Source organism: Schistocerca nitens, chromosome 7, assembly GCF_023898315.1.
Source record: "Schistocerca nitens isolate TAMUIC-IGC-003100 chromosome 7, iqSchNite1.1, whole genome shotgun sequence".
Classification (NCBI taxonomy): domain Eukaryota; kingdom Metazoa; phylum Arthropoda; class Insecta; order Orthoptera; family Acrididae; genus Schistocerca; species Schistocerca nitens.
The window spans coordinates 61,262,253-61,280,905 of NC_064620.1; the positions used below are offsets into that span (position 1 = coordinate 61,262,253).

The 18,653-nt window shown below is 45.0% G+C and overlaps 1 protein-coding gene across 1 annotated transcript in view; it reads right to left on the reverse strand.

The window, feature by feature from the left end:
• Positions 1-15,535, reverse strand: part of LOC126195471 (60S acidic ribosomal protein P2-like) — a 35,188-nt gene extending 19,653 nt beyond the window's left edge. Inside the window, exon 1 of the mRNA XM_049934099.1 lies at positions 15,364-15,535. Coding sequence (XP_049790056.1) covers positions 15,364-15,535 — 172 coding nt within the window. The remainder of the gene's footprint in view (positions 1-15,363) is intronic.
• Positions 15,536-18,653: the final 3,118 nt, after the last annotated feature.

Consider the following 18,653-nt stretch of genomic DNA (forward strand, 5'->3'; position numbering starts at 1 on the left):
TACGGCTATAACTAATACAGCATATTCTCAGGAACTAAGCCTGATGGACCCTCCTCAGAGAATTAATGCAAACAGAACTGGCTGAGGGCCGATTATGAAAGTGCGTCTGCCTAGGTTGAAATCTAGCTAAGAAGTGAACGAGGCACACTCCAGTTCCGTCGAGCTGCACAGTCCGCTAGAGTGCGCTGTGCTCGGTAGACGACGGGCTGCCAACCTTGCGTTGGCGCGGCGTTGTAGTAGTATCTGTGGAAAGTGTTGAGGCAGCTGTTACCCCAGTTTTGAGTCAGAGTCTTAAATAAACAGGAAGATATTCGATTTTTTTGTGCTCCGATAGGAGCACTTTACCACTGGTCTTTGTTCTGAGGGAATAAACGAGTGGTATCGATAGTGTTGTGTACATAGTTCCGTGTAGTTAGCGCGTACACACCTTTCCCACTAGAGCGCGCCCAGCTAAGCACAACAGCGCAGGCGCAGTGCTCGTCCGTCTCCGCACTACAGGATGGTCCTGCCATAGAGACGGACCAAATTCTGTTTCCGTCGATCCGGGTATTAATATGTAACGCAGCCAATGAGATTGCTGCTAACGTAGAACCTTTTCTCCTCGCGGATCACACTTGCGCAGTGATACCTGAACGCGCGAGGTATTATAACGAGTGTACAGACCTCCGATCACCAGTCTGCATTAGTCTGCATTAATGTGTACGAGTTCTACATTTGTCTGTACCAGTCTATAGTCAAGTTTAATTCTGCGCCTAATAACATTATCATATTCCTGTACATAACCATGAAGATAAATGTATAGACACTTTTGTCAAGTATCAGCGATGTATGTGAGGATAAGATTAACATGCCAATACCAAAGGAACATCAGATTGTCAATTGTAAATAGCATCCAGTACCATGTTAAGTAATTTTTATTATTTTAATAAATGTGTGTGAAAATTAATCAAGTTCTGTTTAAAGTTGGCCACTGTCAATCTGCTACTCTAAGCGTGAAAGTGCCATTTCTATCGTCGGATCTAACGGCAGAAGATAAACACGCCACGATAAGACCACGAGACATATTGCTACACTCGCCTACTTCGTTAGAGCGACAAGTCAAATAATATGATGGTGTGTGTACTGAAGGTCTTACAGTACGCACACCACAGATAGCAACGATGCCACGGCGTAGGTGCCAGTTCATAAGTTGGCACTACGAGACACCGATGACAGCGCCCTCTAGCCGTTGCTGTGGAGCTCTACGAGCGTCGCTCTGGATTCTGCGCATTTGATCAAGAGCAGACGGCCTAGAAACATCACTTCAGCTTCAGAGGGTGTTGGCTTGCTATTTAGACTTCGTACTACTTACGACGGGTCTAAGGCTTGCTCATCATTGCAAAGTTGTGTAACCATTTATTAACTTGTTTTTACCTATTTTGAACATCTATAATTTGACACGCAGTACCGACGTGAAACTTCCTGGCAGATTAAAACTGTGTGCCGGACCGAGACTCGAACTCGGGACCTTTGCCTTTCGCGGGCAAGTGCTCTACAATCTGAGCTGCCCAAGCACGACTCACGCCCCTTCCTCACAGCTTCACTTCTGCCAGTATCTCGTCTCCTACCTTCCAAAGCTAAGCCATGTCTCCTCCGCAACATCCTTTCTTTCAGGAGTGCTAGTTCTGCAAGGTTAGCAGGACAGCTTCTGTAAAGTTTGGAAGGTAGGAGACGAGATACTGGCAGGAGTGAAGCTGTGAGGGCGGGGCGTGAGTCGTGCTTTGGTAGCTCAGATGGTAGAGCACTTGCCCGCGAAAGGCAAAGGTCCCGAGTTCGAGTCTCGGTCCGGCACACAGTTTTAATCTGTCAGGAAGTTTCATATCAGCGCACACTCCGCTGCAGAGTGAAAACCTCATTCCAGTACCGACGTGTTTTAACTTTTCCTGCACCTGCTCACTTCCTACATTCGGCCAACCCTTCAGTTTACAGGAGTAGACCCACGCGACGCTTTCCAGACGGGATTAAAAAAAAAAAAAAAAAAAAAAAAAAACAGAAGTCAGCTCCTCGTTTCATTCTGAAACACATAGAACACAGTTAGGTTTAAAAGGCAAAGCACACAAGTAGGCGCCCTCTGACGCACCGGAGTGACGCGTCGTTCCCTAGTCGTTTAGCCCCAGATGCGGTGTGTAGGGAGCAGCTGTGGTCCTGCGTCGTTATCTGGCGTCCCCTGCCGGCTTATCGGGCGGGTCGCGATATGCTGGTACCCACTCGCTACCCACGAGCCAGGCAGGCACAGCCGCGATACGCCCGCGTCCCGGCCGTTGCCTCCTGCTCCGCCGCCGGTTCCAGCTGCCACACATCCGGCCGACGCTAACTGGTAGCTCCCTACCACGTGCAAACGCGTGAACTGCCAGTTAAAGGCAACTCTGACCACTGCACGACTGCACTGTTTGTTTTAGTCAATACTCTTCCCAGTAGTTTGATGCTGACCTTCATCTTTTGCTATTTTGTACTAATATTTCCTCCTCTATGTAACTAATATGTCATCTTGGATGGAGAGCGTGATGTAACTAAGCCTAGTACCGAAACCTATCAATCATTTCATTTGTAAAAATATTAACTTCATGTGGCTCGATTTATATGTAAATATTCTTTGTGAACTACTGCTTTAATTCGAAATGGGTAAAATAATTTTTAACCTAATTAACAAGAAATGCACGGTGTTCAGAAACTCCTGTCACATACCCTACTGGCCATTAAAATTCCTACACCAAGAAGAAATGCAGATGATAAAAGGGTATTCATTGGACAAATATATTATGCTAGAACTGACATGTGATTACATTTTCACGCAATTTGGGTGCATAGATTCTGAGAAATCAGTGCCCAGAACAACCACCTCTGGCCGTAATAACGGCCTTGATACGCCTGGGCATTGAGTCAAACAGAGCTTGGATGGCGTGCACAGGTACAGCTGCCCATGCAGCTTCAACACGATACCACAGTTCATCAAGAGTAGTAACTGGCATATTGTGACGACACAGTTGCTCGGCCAACATTGACCAGGCGTTTATAGTTGGTGAGAGACCTGGACAATGTGCTGGCCACGGCAGTTCAAAATGTTTAAATGGCTCTGAGCACTATGGGACTCAACTGCTGAGGTCATAAGTCCCCTAGAACTTAGAACTACATAAACCTGACTAACCTAAGGACAACACACACATCCATGCCCGAGGCAGGATTCGAACCTGCGATCGTAGCGGTCGCGCGGTTGCAGACTGTAGCGCCAGAACCGCTCGGCCACAAGCGGCCGGCCGCCGTGGCAGTATTCGAACATTTTCTGTATCCAGAAAGGCCCGTACAGGACCTACAACATGCGGTCGTGCAATATGCTGCTGAAATGTAGGGTTTCGCAGGGATCAAATGAAGGGTAGAGCCACGGGTCGTAACACATGCGAAATGTAACGTCCACTAATCAAAGTGCCGTCAGTGCGAACAACAGGTGACCGAGACGTGTAACCAATGGCACCCCGTACCATCACGCCGGGTGATACGCCAGTATGGCGATGACGAATACACACTTCCAATGTGCGTTCACCGCGATGTCGCCAAACACGGATACGACCATCATGATGCTGTAAACAGAACGTGGATTCATCCGAAAAAATGACGTTTTGCCATTCGTGCACTCTGGTACATCGTTGAGTACACCATCGCAGGCGTTCCTGTCTGTGATGCAGCATCAAGGGTATCCGAAGCCATGGTCTCCGAACTGACAGTCCATGCTGCTGCAAACGTCGTCGAACTGTTCGTGCAGATTTCTGTTGTCTTGCAAACGTGCCCATCTGTTGACTCAGGGATCGAGACGTGGCTGCACGATCCGTTACAGCCAGGCGGATAAGATACCTGTCATCTCGACTGCTAGTGATACGAGGCCGTTGGGATCCAGCACGGCGTTCCGTATTACCCTCCTGAACCCACCGATTCCATATTCTGTTAACAGTCAGTGGATCTCGACCAACGCGAGTAGCAACGTCGCGATATGATAAATCGCAATCGCGATAGGCTACAATCCGACCTTTATCAAAGTCGGAAATATGATGGTACGCATTTCTCCTCCTTACCAGAGGCATCACAACAACGTTTCACCAGGCAACGCCGGTCAAAAGCTGTTTGTGTATGAGAAATTGCTTGCAAACATTTCTCATGTCAGCACGTTGGAGGTGTCGCTACCGTCGCCAACCTTGTGTGAATGCTCTGAAAAGCTAATCATTTGCATATCACAGCATCTTCTTCCTGTCGGTTAAATTTCGTGTCTGTAGCACGTCATTTTCGTGGTGTAGAAATTTTAATGGCCAGTAACGTACTTCAAGGACTACTAGTGGGGAGTGAGTACATAACACAGAAACCTTTGTCCAGAAACGAACTGTTTCCGTTCTACGACGGTTTCAATTAAGATGTTTAGCTCACCACTTCTGCTTCACGAACTGAATTAATCGTGACGCAGTACAATTATTAGGTAACAATTCGACAAGAGACATTTAAACGTTATGTGTTTACATTATTTCAAAACAAAAGAGAACCCAGCATAATGTACGTACGGAGCTATAGTGATGCATTACAACAGTGGCTCGATGTGGCGACTACTAACTTTGTTACCGACATTGTACCTACGAAGCACGTTCTGGTACACACTCTCTACCCCGGCTGGTGTCTCTTCGGTTTCTGGCGCAGCGTCCAGGCCTCGTGCAGGCAGATCTTCTGTCACTACAGGAGTCTCGTAGCAAATGGCTCAAATGGCTCTGAGCACTATGGGACTTAACATCGGAGGTCATCAGTCCCCTAGACGTAGAACTACGTAAACCTAACTAACCTAAGGACACCACACACATCCATGCCCGAGGCAGGATTCGAAGCTGCGACAGTAGCAGCAGCGCGGTTCCGGACTGAAGCGCCTAGAACCGCTCGGCCACACCGGCCGGCAGTCTCGCAACAAGGCAGGTGTTAAGCAGCATTAGGTGAGTGTGTGACGTAGTTCACGTCATCGTGTCTACCCTACTGCATACCAGGACAAGTAACTCGGGGGCCTTGTCTCTTTCCCTGAGCAGACGTCGACACGTTACACATCAGAACTGAGACCGTCGTAGAACGGAAACGGTACGTTTTCGGAGATGGGTTTCTATTCATAATATCATGTAGTCACTTGCCAAACCAATCCTAGAAGTTTGTAACGGGAATTTCCGAACACTCTTTATAAATATGTGAATTTTATAGTCATTTACAAAAATAGTTTCACTAACTTTTGTTTCAGTTATGTAAAAATTTTATGTGATGAGGTCCGATATTCCTTGACAGAACGTAGGGGACGATGCGGGATACCCGCACCGCTGTATTAGGTAAGGTCCTATCGGAGGTGGTTTGCTGTTGCCTTCCTCCGACCGAAATGGGGATGAATGATCATGATGAAGACGACACAACAACACCCAGTCATCTCGAGGCAGATGAAAATCCCTGACCCTGCCGTGTATCGAACCCGGGACACTGTGGTCGGAAAGCGAGAACGCTATCGCGAGACCACGAGCAGCGGACAAATTTTATGTAAAATCACTTTAACTAGTTTTGTCGCTAGCAATGTAAATGATGTCTCTCACTTGGCGGGAAGAGACGATGTAATGTCAGACCTATTTGGGCAATCGAAGGGAGTAGTTGGAACTCTGAGGTGCGTGTGAGCAGATGGAAATTACACTACCTCGGAAGTTAAATGATCATCGGGGACCAGTTGCTTATGTGTTTAAACATACAGAAGCTAAAAGTGATGGAACTTTATTATTTAGAAGTTATAGTTATCCTTTTAACTAAGCTCCTGTGCAAAACTTAAAGGCGAAAGTATCAGTCGTATGCTGCGTCACTGCGAGGTGACACAGATCGACGAAACTTGGACCATACACAGAGAGAACGGCTACAGTACAGTACACACTGAGACGAACCTAAATGACACTTCCATTCAAGTACATAATTAAACTGAAGTCGTCACGCTTCATGACGGTTCGCTGGACACTACAAAAGGAGGGACGTGGTAGCACGTGTGATCACCACGGACGGCAATGTACGCTGCACAATGTTTCCAGTGGTGGCCACAAGGCCGGTAAGGAGTTGATGAGTTCTTGCGGCAGGGCGTTCCGTTCCCCATCCAGCGCCGTTGACAACTGTTGGTGCTTGTGGGCGTGCCGCAGTACGTCTCTCAACGCACACTAGATGGGATTAAAGTCGGACAAACGGTGAAGTTACACCATTCGTCGAATATCGCCTCGTTCCACGGGTGCAGTTCGCTTCATAGTGAATTTCGGTAGTTTAAAGTCTTACTTTTTTATTCTGCTTAATTCATCTGAACATGAATTCGTGAAGATAAGTGTAAGTGTGCAGTGACGTTTCTATATTGTCGTGGTCAAGATGGTTTCAGTGTTACAGTGATCACAATACGTTGTAAGTAGGCTGTTTAGGTTTTTATGTTGGTAACGCGACGTAGTGCTCTGTATGAAAATCACGGACTGTGCTGTGTGCAATCTGTGGCTGGTTGGCATTGTTGGAATATTTGCTATTGTAGTATTGGGCAGTTGGAGGTGAGCCGCCAGCAGTCATGGATGTGGGGAGAGAGATGGCAGAGTTTTGAGAGCGGACGATCTGGACGTGTGTCCATCAGAAAACGAAATTTGTAAGACTGGATGTCACGAACTGATATACACTCCTGGAAATTGAAATAAGAACACCGTGAATTCATTGTCCCAGGAAGGGGAAACTTTATTGACACATTCCTGGGGTCAGATACATCACATGATCACACTGACAGAACCACAGGCACATAGACACAGGCAACAGAGCATGCACAATGTCGGCACTAGTACAGTGTATATCCACCTTTCGCAGCAATGCAGGCTGCTATTCTCCCATGGAGACGATCGTAGAGATGTTGGATGTAGTCCTGTGGAACGGCTTGCCATGCCATTTCCACCTGGCGCCTCAGTTGGACCAGCGTTCGTGCTGGACGTGCAGACCGCGTGAGACGACGCTTCATCCAGTCCCAAACATGCTCAATGGGGGACAGATCCGGAGATCTTGCTGGCCAGGGTAGTTGACTTACACCTTCTAGAGCACGTTGGGTGGCACGGGATACATGCGGACGTGCATTGTCCTGTTGGAACAGCAAGTTCCCTTGCCGGTCTAGGAATGGTAGAACGATGGGTTCGATGACGGTTTGGATGTACCGTGCACTATTCAGTGTCCCCTCGACGATCACCAGTGGTGTACGGCCAGTGTAGGAGATCGCTCCCCACACCATGATGCCGGGTGTTGGCCCTGTGTGCCTCGGTCGTATGCAGTCCTGATTGTGGCGCTCACCTGCACGGCGCCAAACACGCATACGACCATCATTGGCACCAAGGCAGAAGCGACTCTCATCGCTGAAGACGACACGTCTCCATTCGTCCCTCCATTCACGCCTGTCGCGACACCACTGGAGGCGGGCTGCACGATGTTGGGGCGTGAGCGGAAGACGGCCTAACGGTGTGCGGGACCGTAGCCCAGCTTCATGGAGACGGTTGCGAATGGTCCTCGCCGATACCCTAGGAGCAACAGTGTCCCTAATTTTCTGGGAAGTGGCGGTGCGGTCCCCTACGGCACTGCGTAGGATCCTACGGTCTTGGCGTGCATCCGTGCGTCGCTGCGGTCCGGTCCCAGGTCGACGGGCACGTGCACCTTCCGCCGACCACTGGCGACAGCATCGGTGTACTGTGGAGACCTCACGCCCCACGTGTTGAGCAAGTCGGCGGTACGTCCACCCGGCCTCCCGCATGCCCACTATACGCCCTCGCTCAAAGTCCGTCAACTGCACATACGGTTCACGTCCACGCTGTCGCGGCATGCTACCAGTGTTAAAGACTACAATGGAGCTCCGTATGCCACGGCAAACTGGCTGACACTGATGGCGGCGGTGCACAAATGCTGCGCAGCTAGCGCCATTCGACGACCAACACCGCGGTTCCTGGTGTGTCCGCTGTGCCGTGCGTGTGATCATTGCTTGTACAGTCCTCTCGCAGTGTCCGGAGCAAGTATGGTGGGTCTGACACACCGGTGTCAATGTGTTCTTTTTTCCATTTCCAGGAGTGTATATATATTCATCACTTTTGAACACTATTAAGGTAAATACATAGTTTGTTCTCTACCAAAATCTTTCATTTGCTAACTATGCCTATCAGTAGTTAGTGCCTTCAGTAGTTAGAATCTTTTATTTAGTCGGCAGTATTGACGCTCACTGTATTGCAGTAGTTCGAGTAACGAAGATTTTTGTGAGGTAAGTGATACATGAAAGGTATAGATTATTGTTAGTCAGGGCCATTCTTTTGTGGGGATTATTGAAAGTCAGATTGCGTTGCGCTAAAAATATTGGTATCAGTTTAGTGTTGATCAGAATAAGTAAAGAGAGAAATGTCTGAGTACGTTCAGTTTTGCTCAGCTGTTTGAAAATCAAATAGCGTAAGAGGTTTTATCAGCACAGTCATTAATAATTTTCCAAAGGGGACATTTCAACGTTTTATCCTATTAAGAGTGTTCTGTCAAAATTGTTGATCAGAGTGATTCAGCCATGTTAAATTTAAGAAACACTGGGAATATTTGCACCAGCAGGGTACAGAATTATGTAGCTGAGTTGTACGCACAATTATAGATTACGTACGCCGTTGCTCTGATTAACTGATTTTGCAACTAAATTTGTCCACCTGGAATGCCGACCGTATTATTGCAAGTTAATTTCTAGTAACTCAGTCATTTATTCAATATAAATTTTTGTCTACGTAAAAGACCAGTACCAACTTTAATCCTTTTATTCGTTAATAATTCCATATAAAAAGTATTGTCGTACTTGAATGAGTTGTCATTGTCATTTTCGGCAGTGAGTTGTCATTTTTCCCCATTTTGATACTGCAGTAATCCGAAACGATAGCCTTGCTTCCTAGATCCTTAGGTACGCAATCATACGATCTTGTGGTTTAACCAGTAGGGGTAATGGGAATACATCAGTAATAGGACTGAAATGGAAGGTCGCTTTCCGTGGCCAACAGAATTGTCCAATGTCACTCCTATTGCTTATTTCGCATGGGGCTACATAAAGTTTTTGGCATATGAATCCCCTGAAAAAAGTGAAGAGAACCCGGTTGTCAGGGTATAACACACAACTTGATGTTTCAGACAGTGTGGGAAATTCTTATGTGCCGTTCTGTTGTTGCTGTGACCTTACTTTGCTTCCGTAGGGTGTGATTCGTAATCTGCTAACAACTGTTAACTCTGCGGTCGAGGTACTTCCCACTGTAGCACATATTAAGATTTTTTTCCCATTCTACTTGCGTTTAGAGCGCGGGAAGAACGATCGCTTGAATGTCTGTGCCTAATCTTGTCTTAGTGCTCACTGTGGGAGCGATACTTTGTGGGCTAAAGTATTGCTTCCTCACTTAATACTGGTCCTTTGAGCTTCTCCATAGTTTTTCACAGGGTTTCAGAGTTTTTAGAATTTACGTGACGTTCTCCTGTAAATCAAACAAACCTGTGACTATTCGAGCTGCTATGCTGCCTTTCTTTGTGTACTTTCAGAATCCGCTATTAGTCCTTGAGCGATAGTTTACAATGAGTTTGACAATGAATCATTGATCTCAAGGTACTGAGCTTAGAATCCTCTACCAGCTGTATAATTTTGACTGCATAGGCTTGCAACACCATCCATACATGGTGAATTTTTTATCTTGGGACAACGAGATGTCTCAAAAACTACACATCTGATTAAAAAAAAAAGAAATAGGAAAAAAGAAGAAAAAACAGGAAAGTACGTTTTCAGTATTTTAAAAAATGCTGTCCGGTAATACCAGTGTTGACCCACCTGTCTAATTTCAGAGGGTGAGGTGGGGGACACATGTGAAATATTAAATAGGAACATCCCATTTCTGTTGTATATTCTAATTCTACGGGGAAAAATAAGTGAATTCTGTATGCAACACTTTTGTCGTTGTTCGATTGATGGCGATGTAACCCTAAAATAGCACAATTGAGTTCCAAAATGGTATTATCTCTAGAAATATATTTGAATCAGAAAGTAAAACCAGACATGTTAACTAACTGTGCAAAAAGCTTGTTTAAAGTATGTGCTCTCACCTTTCACCAACGGGCTCTTGTTTCCAAGAATTATTTCAGGGTAAGTGCTCAAAAATGTCGCCGCCCACCTCGATGCACTTAATTATCCGCATGTGGAATGATTAGAGACAACTGAGAAGTGTTTCCGGTGTAATCTGCTGATATGCATTGGTGATACTTTAAATAACGTGCTCAGAGTGAGGTCAGGTCATATAATGAATGAATTAATCAGTGAATGAATGTTTCCAAACAGCTGGACGGAGGAAACAGCAAAATACTGAGTCATTTGCCACACACACGCCTTTCTTTATGGTTTTGATTCAATGCGTTTATCTCTAGATAATACCGTTTTGGAACTCAGTTTTGTTATTTGTCGATTATAGCTCCTTCTATAGCACCACGATAAAAGTGTTACATACAAAGGTTACGTATTGTTTCCCATAAAATCCGAATCTGTAATAAAAATGTGACGTTCCTATTTAAGGTTTCGAAGTTACCTCCAGCCCTGTACCTGGAGTGGGACAGGTGAATCAGATTGGTAACATCGGATAGCATTTTTAAAAATACTGAACAATGATTTCCCCGTTTTTTAACCCGATGCGTAGTTTTTTAGATATTTCGTTGTCTCAAGGTAGAAAGAAAAACTCATTATGTACACTGCCTGGATACTCTGGTGCGGTAGCATAGGGGTAGAGTATGTGTACAACCTGGAGGGAATTAGGAAGAGCGACGAATAATCTGAACCTCTTAGGAAAGATTAAATATTCCGCTCTCATTACTAGAATAAACATACGCTCAAAAATGTTCTAATCGCAGTTATAACAGGTCTACATACGCAAGTAGAATATGCTTTGTAAGGGTAAATTAAATGAAGATTTTTAGAAAGAATATTAGTGACAAATTTGCATCAAATTAGGAGTCCACGTAGAAGACAAAGTAAAGAGATTATGTTACCTTGGAAGAAAAATAAAGCATAGCAGACGAAGCAAGGAGAAGGTAGGAATAAGACTAGCACAGTGAAATAGATTATTCCTTGCCAAAAGCAAATATTCTAGTATCAATGTAGGCTTTAAATCGAAAAATAATGAATTGGGAATGCACGTATGGAGCACTGTATGGAAATGAATCACGGACTGTGGGGAAACTGAACAAGGGAAGAATAGACGTGTCTGAGATGCAGTGTTATGTTGTAAACTAATTGGACTGACGAGAAAAGCGATGAAGAGATAGGTAAAGAAAGATGGTTGGGCTTAACGTCGCGTCAGCAACGATGTCATTAGAGATTGGGGAGTAGCCGTGCGGTTTGAGGCGCCTTGTCACGGATTCCGCGGCCCCTCCGGCCGGAGGTTAGAGTCCTCCCTCGAGCATGGGTGTGTGTGTTGTTGTTCTTAGCATAAGTTAGTTTAAGTAGTGTGTGAGTCTAGGGACCGATGACCTCAGCAGTCTGGTCCTTAAGGAATTCACACACATCTGAACGTGTAGAGATTGGGAAGAGATGTGGAAGCAAATCACTCGCCTTCATCAAGGGAACCATTGCATTACTTCCTTAAGCGATTTCGAGAAGCCAAAAAGAATCTAGATGATCAGAATGGGAGCTGAAGAACCGCCAGCGTCCCTAACGCGAGACCAGTATCTTGACCACTGACCTACCTCCATCTGTTATTGGTGAGGGAAGGGATGTGTAGAAAACAGTAACCAGAAGAAGGAACAGCGTGGACAGATATCAGGGAAATATCTTGAGTGGTTCTACAGGGAGCTGTATAAGATGGCAATTACAGCGGGGCACGTGCATTAGAATATGAATAGCGAGTAAATGAGGGCGCAGAATGTAAGAGCTACTCTTTCTAAACATTCTGCGTGGTGTCTGTTTGTTCTATATCGTGTCTCCCTACCACTTTCGCGCAACGACGCTCTGAGCGTGTTTTTTTTAGGGAATTGACTAGTTTGAACCTGGGACCTGTTGCTGGTAAGGAGACGCCAGACCACACATGACATGTAGAATTCAGAAGAGTTCAGTGAGACTAGCGATGATATAACCAAATACTTAATGATTTCAGCGTCAGCTCCACTGCACTCCCTGTAAAAGAATCTTAATACTAACTAAATTTAGTGGAAGGGGTTCAAGGCTTTCCTATTTTTAGTTAGCTGGTAAAATAACGTCGAAAAAGCAGTTAAGTTTACCATTGGAAATTTTACTCTACTCACAAAACATCGTTTATAAATTGCACTATTGATAAAAGGAAATGTTTTAATACCGGATGGTAAAAACCAACTGCGTTCAACAAAAATGTGAACGAATATTCCCTGAATGGGTTTCCAAGTTCTACAATGGATCGAAAGATGACCTATGCCATATCACATCTATAATCTAGGTTTAAATTAAGTTTCACAAAAGAGAAAACTATCAAAATGGTCTACAGTGACCCTCAATTATCTTTAATTACTTATCTAACTTGTCGTAAATTACAGTGGCTGATGTGGCTTCTCAATAACTGTATAACAGAAAAATCATCGCATTTCAGATTTTTACTTCTAGTGGCAAATGTGAACACCATGAGCTTCAATTGACGATCGACACTAGTATACGTAAAAAGGGGATGAAACAGATGAGACTTCTGCAGTTCTGAGTGAAGCCTTATGCCCTCAAAATTGCGGCATCGCGTGCGTTCATTACCTTGTCGGTGTTCATCAGGGGGTGGCGGCCGGCGCAGCTCCGCTCACCTCGCCGTCTCGGAAGCAACTCTCAAGCAACTCTCTCCTAACTTCTCATTACTATAATTTACCGAATTTGGTTTAAAAAAAAAACTATCTGGCTGTGTTTTCATCTGACTAATCAGGGTCTCAATGTTAACCTTAAGCTCCGCCTACAAAAATTCTGTCTATCCAATGAGAAACGCTATACTCTACGTGGTGGGGCAATGTGTTTTAGAGGTTGCAACATAACAGAGACACGAAAAAGTCTCACGCTAAAACTTGCAGCTGGTGTGGTCCTTTTAGCGTTATCGTAACATCTACACTGTTCTTTTGAAGGGCTCTATCTTTTAACATGGGCTGGGGGGTGGTCCTAATGTAACAGAGACGCGAAATAGTCTCACGCTAAAACTTGCGGGTGGTGTAGTCCTAGCAGTTAGCTGGCGACGTGGGTGTCCATCCGTCCCTTATCGTAGGGCCTTCTCGCTTAACACGGTTCTGCTCTCGGCTTCTGTTCTCGTTTCTCTCCTCGGAGCTGCGTCTGTCTCATGGTGAGAAGGTATGACATGCATTTAGGCATTCTTGTGTTAGTCTGTGGTATTCCATTTGCTCACTCGTTACTCGTATTACTTTGGTTAATTTAATGTCACGATTTATTCGGAGCTATGTGACATACTACTAGATTTGCTTATCATGTGATGGTTTTCATGGAAGGTGTTGGATTTGCCTGACACCTTACATGTTAGATCAAGTTGCATTGTTAATATGTCGCACAATCTTCTTGTAAATATGAACGGTATATTTATCAGCTTCATTATAGGTGTACTTTGAGTTTTAGAGGGCTAGCGCAAGCACCTTTTGATGCAGTCGGAGGCGACGTCACGCAAAGGGCAACTGGAAGTACTCGGAAAATGAGGGTGCTGTTCTGTTTCTAGCGGCTAAAAGACTAACATGTGTGTTACCGGAGTATCGTGCTTTCGTAAATGACTTTAGAGTTAGTGTGGCTTTACTCACCATGACACTTCATCTTCATGTGTGTATAAAAACAGAGCGTTTATCAAAAAGTTCAAATGGCTCTGAGCGCTATGGGACTTAACATCTGAGGTCATCAGTCCCCTAGAACTACTTAAACCTAACTGACCTAAGGACACCACGCACATCCATGCCCGAGGCAGGATTCGAACCTGGGCCGTAGCAGTCGCGCTGTTCCGGACTGAAGCGCCTAGAACCGCTCGGCCACATCGGCCGGCTTATCAAAAAGATTCACCCTATTTCAGAAGACTGATTGTTTATGTCCTCTGCACGGCGAAGACAGAAAATTGGTGTAAATTTTAAAGTACGTAACGAAAGTAAAAGTTTACTTCGGAGGAAGTTGTAGCTTGCGACTCACGTGGTTGTGAGTGGTGCCTCCCTGCTGCAGCTAGTTCGCTCACAGACTCGTTCGTTTCCCAGTTCCCTTTTTATTTCAACAGGTGGAGTGCACTTACAGCTGTACCACAAGACTTCCATTGACAGCACAGCAGCACATTACAGTGTATGGGGCTTACGGACGCCGCAATGCACCTATGGGCTTCAAGGTCACCTGATCTTTCGGTGTATAAATTTTGGTTTGTGGGAAGGTAATGTTGTCAAAAAAATGCATCTATATGCGTCACTTCCCAACAGCTTTGTGTGAACTGTGGCACTGCAGAGCAGCAACAGCGAATACAGTAAGTACAGACATGGTCGGTGTTCAAAAACATTTCCGGCTTGCAGCCGGTCGTCGTAAACTTCATTACACGATATTTCGGCTGGACGACTGTGCTCTATATAAGACGGAGCAGAGAACGTCTTCGTCAGTCCTCGTTCGGCTCATCTGAAGATGACTGGCAGTTGTCCAGCCGAAATATCGTGTAATGAAGCTTTGATGACCGGCTGCAAGCCCGAAATCTTTTTGAACAGTTTATTCGCCGGGAAAATTTTAATTTTTACACAGACGTGGTCTTCGAACTATGGATATATCGTCATGATGTAAGTCGTGCACCCGGTGGAGGACATATTGAAAATATGAGAAGGTAAAAGAAAACTCTGTTCCTAAAGGTAGGTGTATAAAGTACCCAAAGGTTGCATGTGAATGGATGTAAAAGCTACATCCACGTGAAGTCGTTTGATTCTTTTGAAAATAAAAAAACTTTTTAGTTTTAGTACGTTAAAATTCTTCACTCACATAGAAGATAAAGTGTGATGAAATCCGGTGAATCCTTTAGAAATACCTCGTATTTATCAGCTGTTATTTTAAAACACTGGTTCTTCTTCGTAAAGTTGGCGCAGGAAGGGAAATGTTGACGCGTAGCGACGAACAAGTCAGATGACAGCTGATGAAAGCAAGAGAGTACTTGTGGATCTCCATTGCTTTTGCGTCCCCTTCTCACGAGACTGGCCTGTTAACCTGGTAACACAGCGGTCGTCTTGAGACAGTGGGTGCTTATCATCGCCGGAGAGGAGGGAAGCTTGCGTCAGTCGGAAGGAAGGTCCTCCTACAGCGGGCCGCGCTCTGCGCCCATGAATAACCCGCGGCGGCGCGGAATTCCCAGTCGCTCACCCGCAGAGCTGGCTGGTCCCCCCTGGCGTCACGGCCGCGGAAGCGGCAGGCAGACTGGGGCGCCTCCCGCCAAACCACAGCGCTCTCTCGTGACGGCTCCCCGCCAAACATGCTGGACGGTGCGAGATTCTGAAGCTGCCAGTGTGTGCATTCACTTAGTTACTCCATTCCCTAATTACGGAAATGGGCAATGACTTGACTTGCTCGTATACCTTAACGCGTACATTAATTTACACTGAAGCACCAAAGAAACTGGTACAGGTAGATGCCATTTTCCTTGACTTCCGGAAGGCGTTCGATACACTTCCGCACTGTCGCCTGATAAACAAAATAAGAGCCTACGGAATATCAGACCAGCTGTGTGACTGGATTGAAGAAGTTTTTAGCAAACAGAACACAGCATGTTGTTCTCAATGGAGAGACGTCTACAGACGTTAAAGTGACCTCTGGCGTGCCACAGAGGAGTGTTATGGGACCATTGCTTTTCACAACATATATAAATGACCTAGTAGATAGTATCGGAAGTTCCATGTGGCTTTCCGCGGATGATGCTGTAGTATACAGAGATGTTGCAGCATTAGAAAATTGCAGCGAAATGTAGGAAGATCTGCAGCGGATAGGCACTTGGTGCAGGGAGTGGTAACTGACCCCTAACATAGACAAATGTAATGTATTGCGAATACATAGAAAGAAGGATCCTTTATTGTATGATTATATGATAGCGGAACAAACTCTGCTAGCAGTTACTTGTGTAAAATATCTGGGAGTATGCGTGCGGAACCATTTGAATTGGAATGATCATATAAAATTAATTGTTGGTAAGGCGGGTGCCAAGTTGAGATTCATTGGGAGAGTCCTTAGAAAATGTAGTCCATCAACAAAGGAGGTGGCTTACAAAACACTCGTTCGACCTATACTTGAGTAGTGCTCATCAGTGTGGGATCCGTACCAGGTTGGGTTGACAGAGGAGATAGAGAAGATTCAAAGAAGAGCGGCGCGTTTCGTCACAAGGTTATTTGGTAAGCGTCATGGCGTTACGGAGATGTTTAGCAAACTCAAGCGGCAGACTCTGCGAGAGAGGCACTCTGCATCGCGGTGTAGCTTGCTCGCCAGGTTTCGAGAGGGTGCGTTTCTGGATGAGGTATCGAATATATTGCTTCCCCCTACTTATACCTCCCGAGGAGATCACGAATGTAAAATTAGAGAGATTCGAGCGCGCACGGAGGCTTTCCGGCAGTCGTTCTTCCCGCGAACCGTACGCGACTGGAACAGGAAAGGGAGGTAATGACAGTGGCACGTAAAGTGCCCTCCGCCACACACCATTGGGTGGATTGCGGAGTATAAATGTAGATGTAGATGTATGAGTATTCAAACACAGAGATATGTAAACGGATAGAATACGGCGTTGCTGTTGGCAACGACTATATAAGAGAACGAGTGTCTGACACAGTTGTTAGCTCGTTTACTGCTGCTATATGGCATAAAAGAAGGTTGTATACATGGAAGAACCCTGCAGATACTAAAAGATATCAGATAGATTATATAATGGTAAGACAGAGATTTAGGAACCAGGTTTTAAATTGTAAGACATTTCCAGGGGCAGATGTGGATTCTGACCACGATCTATTGGTTATGAACTGCAGATTGAAACTGAAGAAACTGCAAAAAGGTGGGAATTTAAGGAGATGGAACCTGGATAAACTGAAAGAACCAGAGGTTGTACGGAGTTTCAGGGAGAGCATAAGGCAACAATTGACAGGAATGGGGGAAAGAAATACAGTAGAAGAAGAATGGGTAGCTTTGAGGGATGAAGTAGTGGGGATAAAGTAGGTAAAAAGACGAGGGCTGCTACAAATCCTTGGGTAACAGAAGAAATATTGAATTTAATTGATGAAAGGAGAAAATATAAAAATGCAGTAAATGAAGCAGGCAAAAAGGAATACAAACGTCTCAAAAATGAGATCTACAGGAAGTGCAAAATGGCTAAGCAGGGATGGCTAGAGATCAAATGTAAGGATGTAAAGGCTTGTCTCACCAGGGGTAAGATAGATACTGCCTACAGGAAAATTAAAGAGACCTTCAGAGGAAAGAGAACCACTTGTATGAATATCAAAAGCTCAAATGGAAACCCAGTTCTAAGCAAAAAAGGGAAAGCAGAAAGGTGGAAGGAGTATATAGAGGGTCTATACAAGGGCGATGTACTTGAGGACAATATTATGGAAATGGAAGAGGATGTAGATGAAGATGAAATGGGAGATACGATACTGCGTGAAGAGTTTGACAGAGCAGACCTGAGTCGAAACAAGGCCCCGGGAGTAGACAACATTCCATTACAACTACTGACAGCCTTGGGAGAGCCAGTCCTGACGAAACTCTACCATCTGGTGAGAAAAGATGTATGAAACAGGCGAAATACCCTCAGACTTCAAGAAGAATATAATAATTCCAATACCCAAGAAAGCAGGTGTTGACAGATGTGAAAATTACCGAACTGTCAGTTTAATAAGTCACAGCTGCAAAATACTAACGCGGATTCTTTACAGACGAATGGAAGCCGACCTCGGGGAAGATCAGTTTGGATTCCGTAGAAATGTTGGGACACGTGAGGCAATACTGACCCTACGACTTATCTTAGAAGCTAAATTAAGGAAAGGCTAACCTACATTTCTAGCATTTGTAGACTTAGAGAAAGCTTTTGACAATGTTGACTGGAATACCCTCTTTCAAATTCTGATGGTGGCATGGGTAAAATACAGGGAGCGAAAGGCTATTTACAATTTGTACAGAAACCCGAAGGCAGTTATAAGAGTCGATGGGTATGAAAGGGAAGCAGTGGTTGGGAAGGGAGTGAGACAGGGTTGTAGCCTGTCCCCGATGTTATTCAATCTGTATATTGAGCAAGCAGTAAAGGAATCAAAAGAAAAGTTCGGAGTAGGCATTAAAATCCATGGAGAAGAAATAAAAACTTTGAGGTTCGCCGATGACATTGTAATTCTGTCAGAGACAGTAAAGGGCTGGGAAGAGCAGTTGAATGGAATGGACAGTGTCTTGAAAGGAGGGTATAAGATGAACATCAACAAAAGCAAAACGAGGATAATGGAATGTAGTCTAATTAAGTCGGGTGATGCTGAGGGAATTAGATTAGGAAAAGAGACACTTAAAGTAGTAAAGGAATTTTGCTATTTGGGGAGAAAAATAACTGATGATGGTCGAAGTAGAGAGGATATAA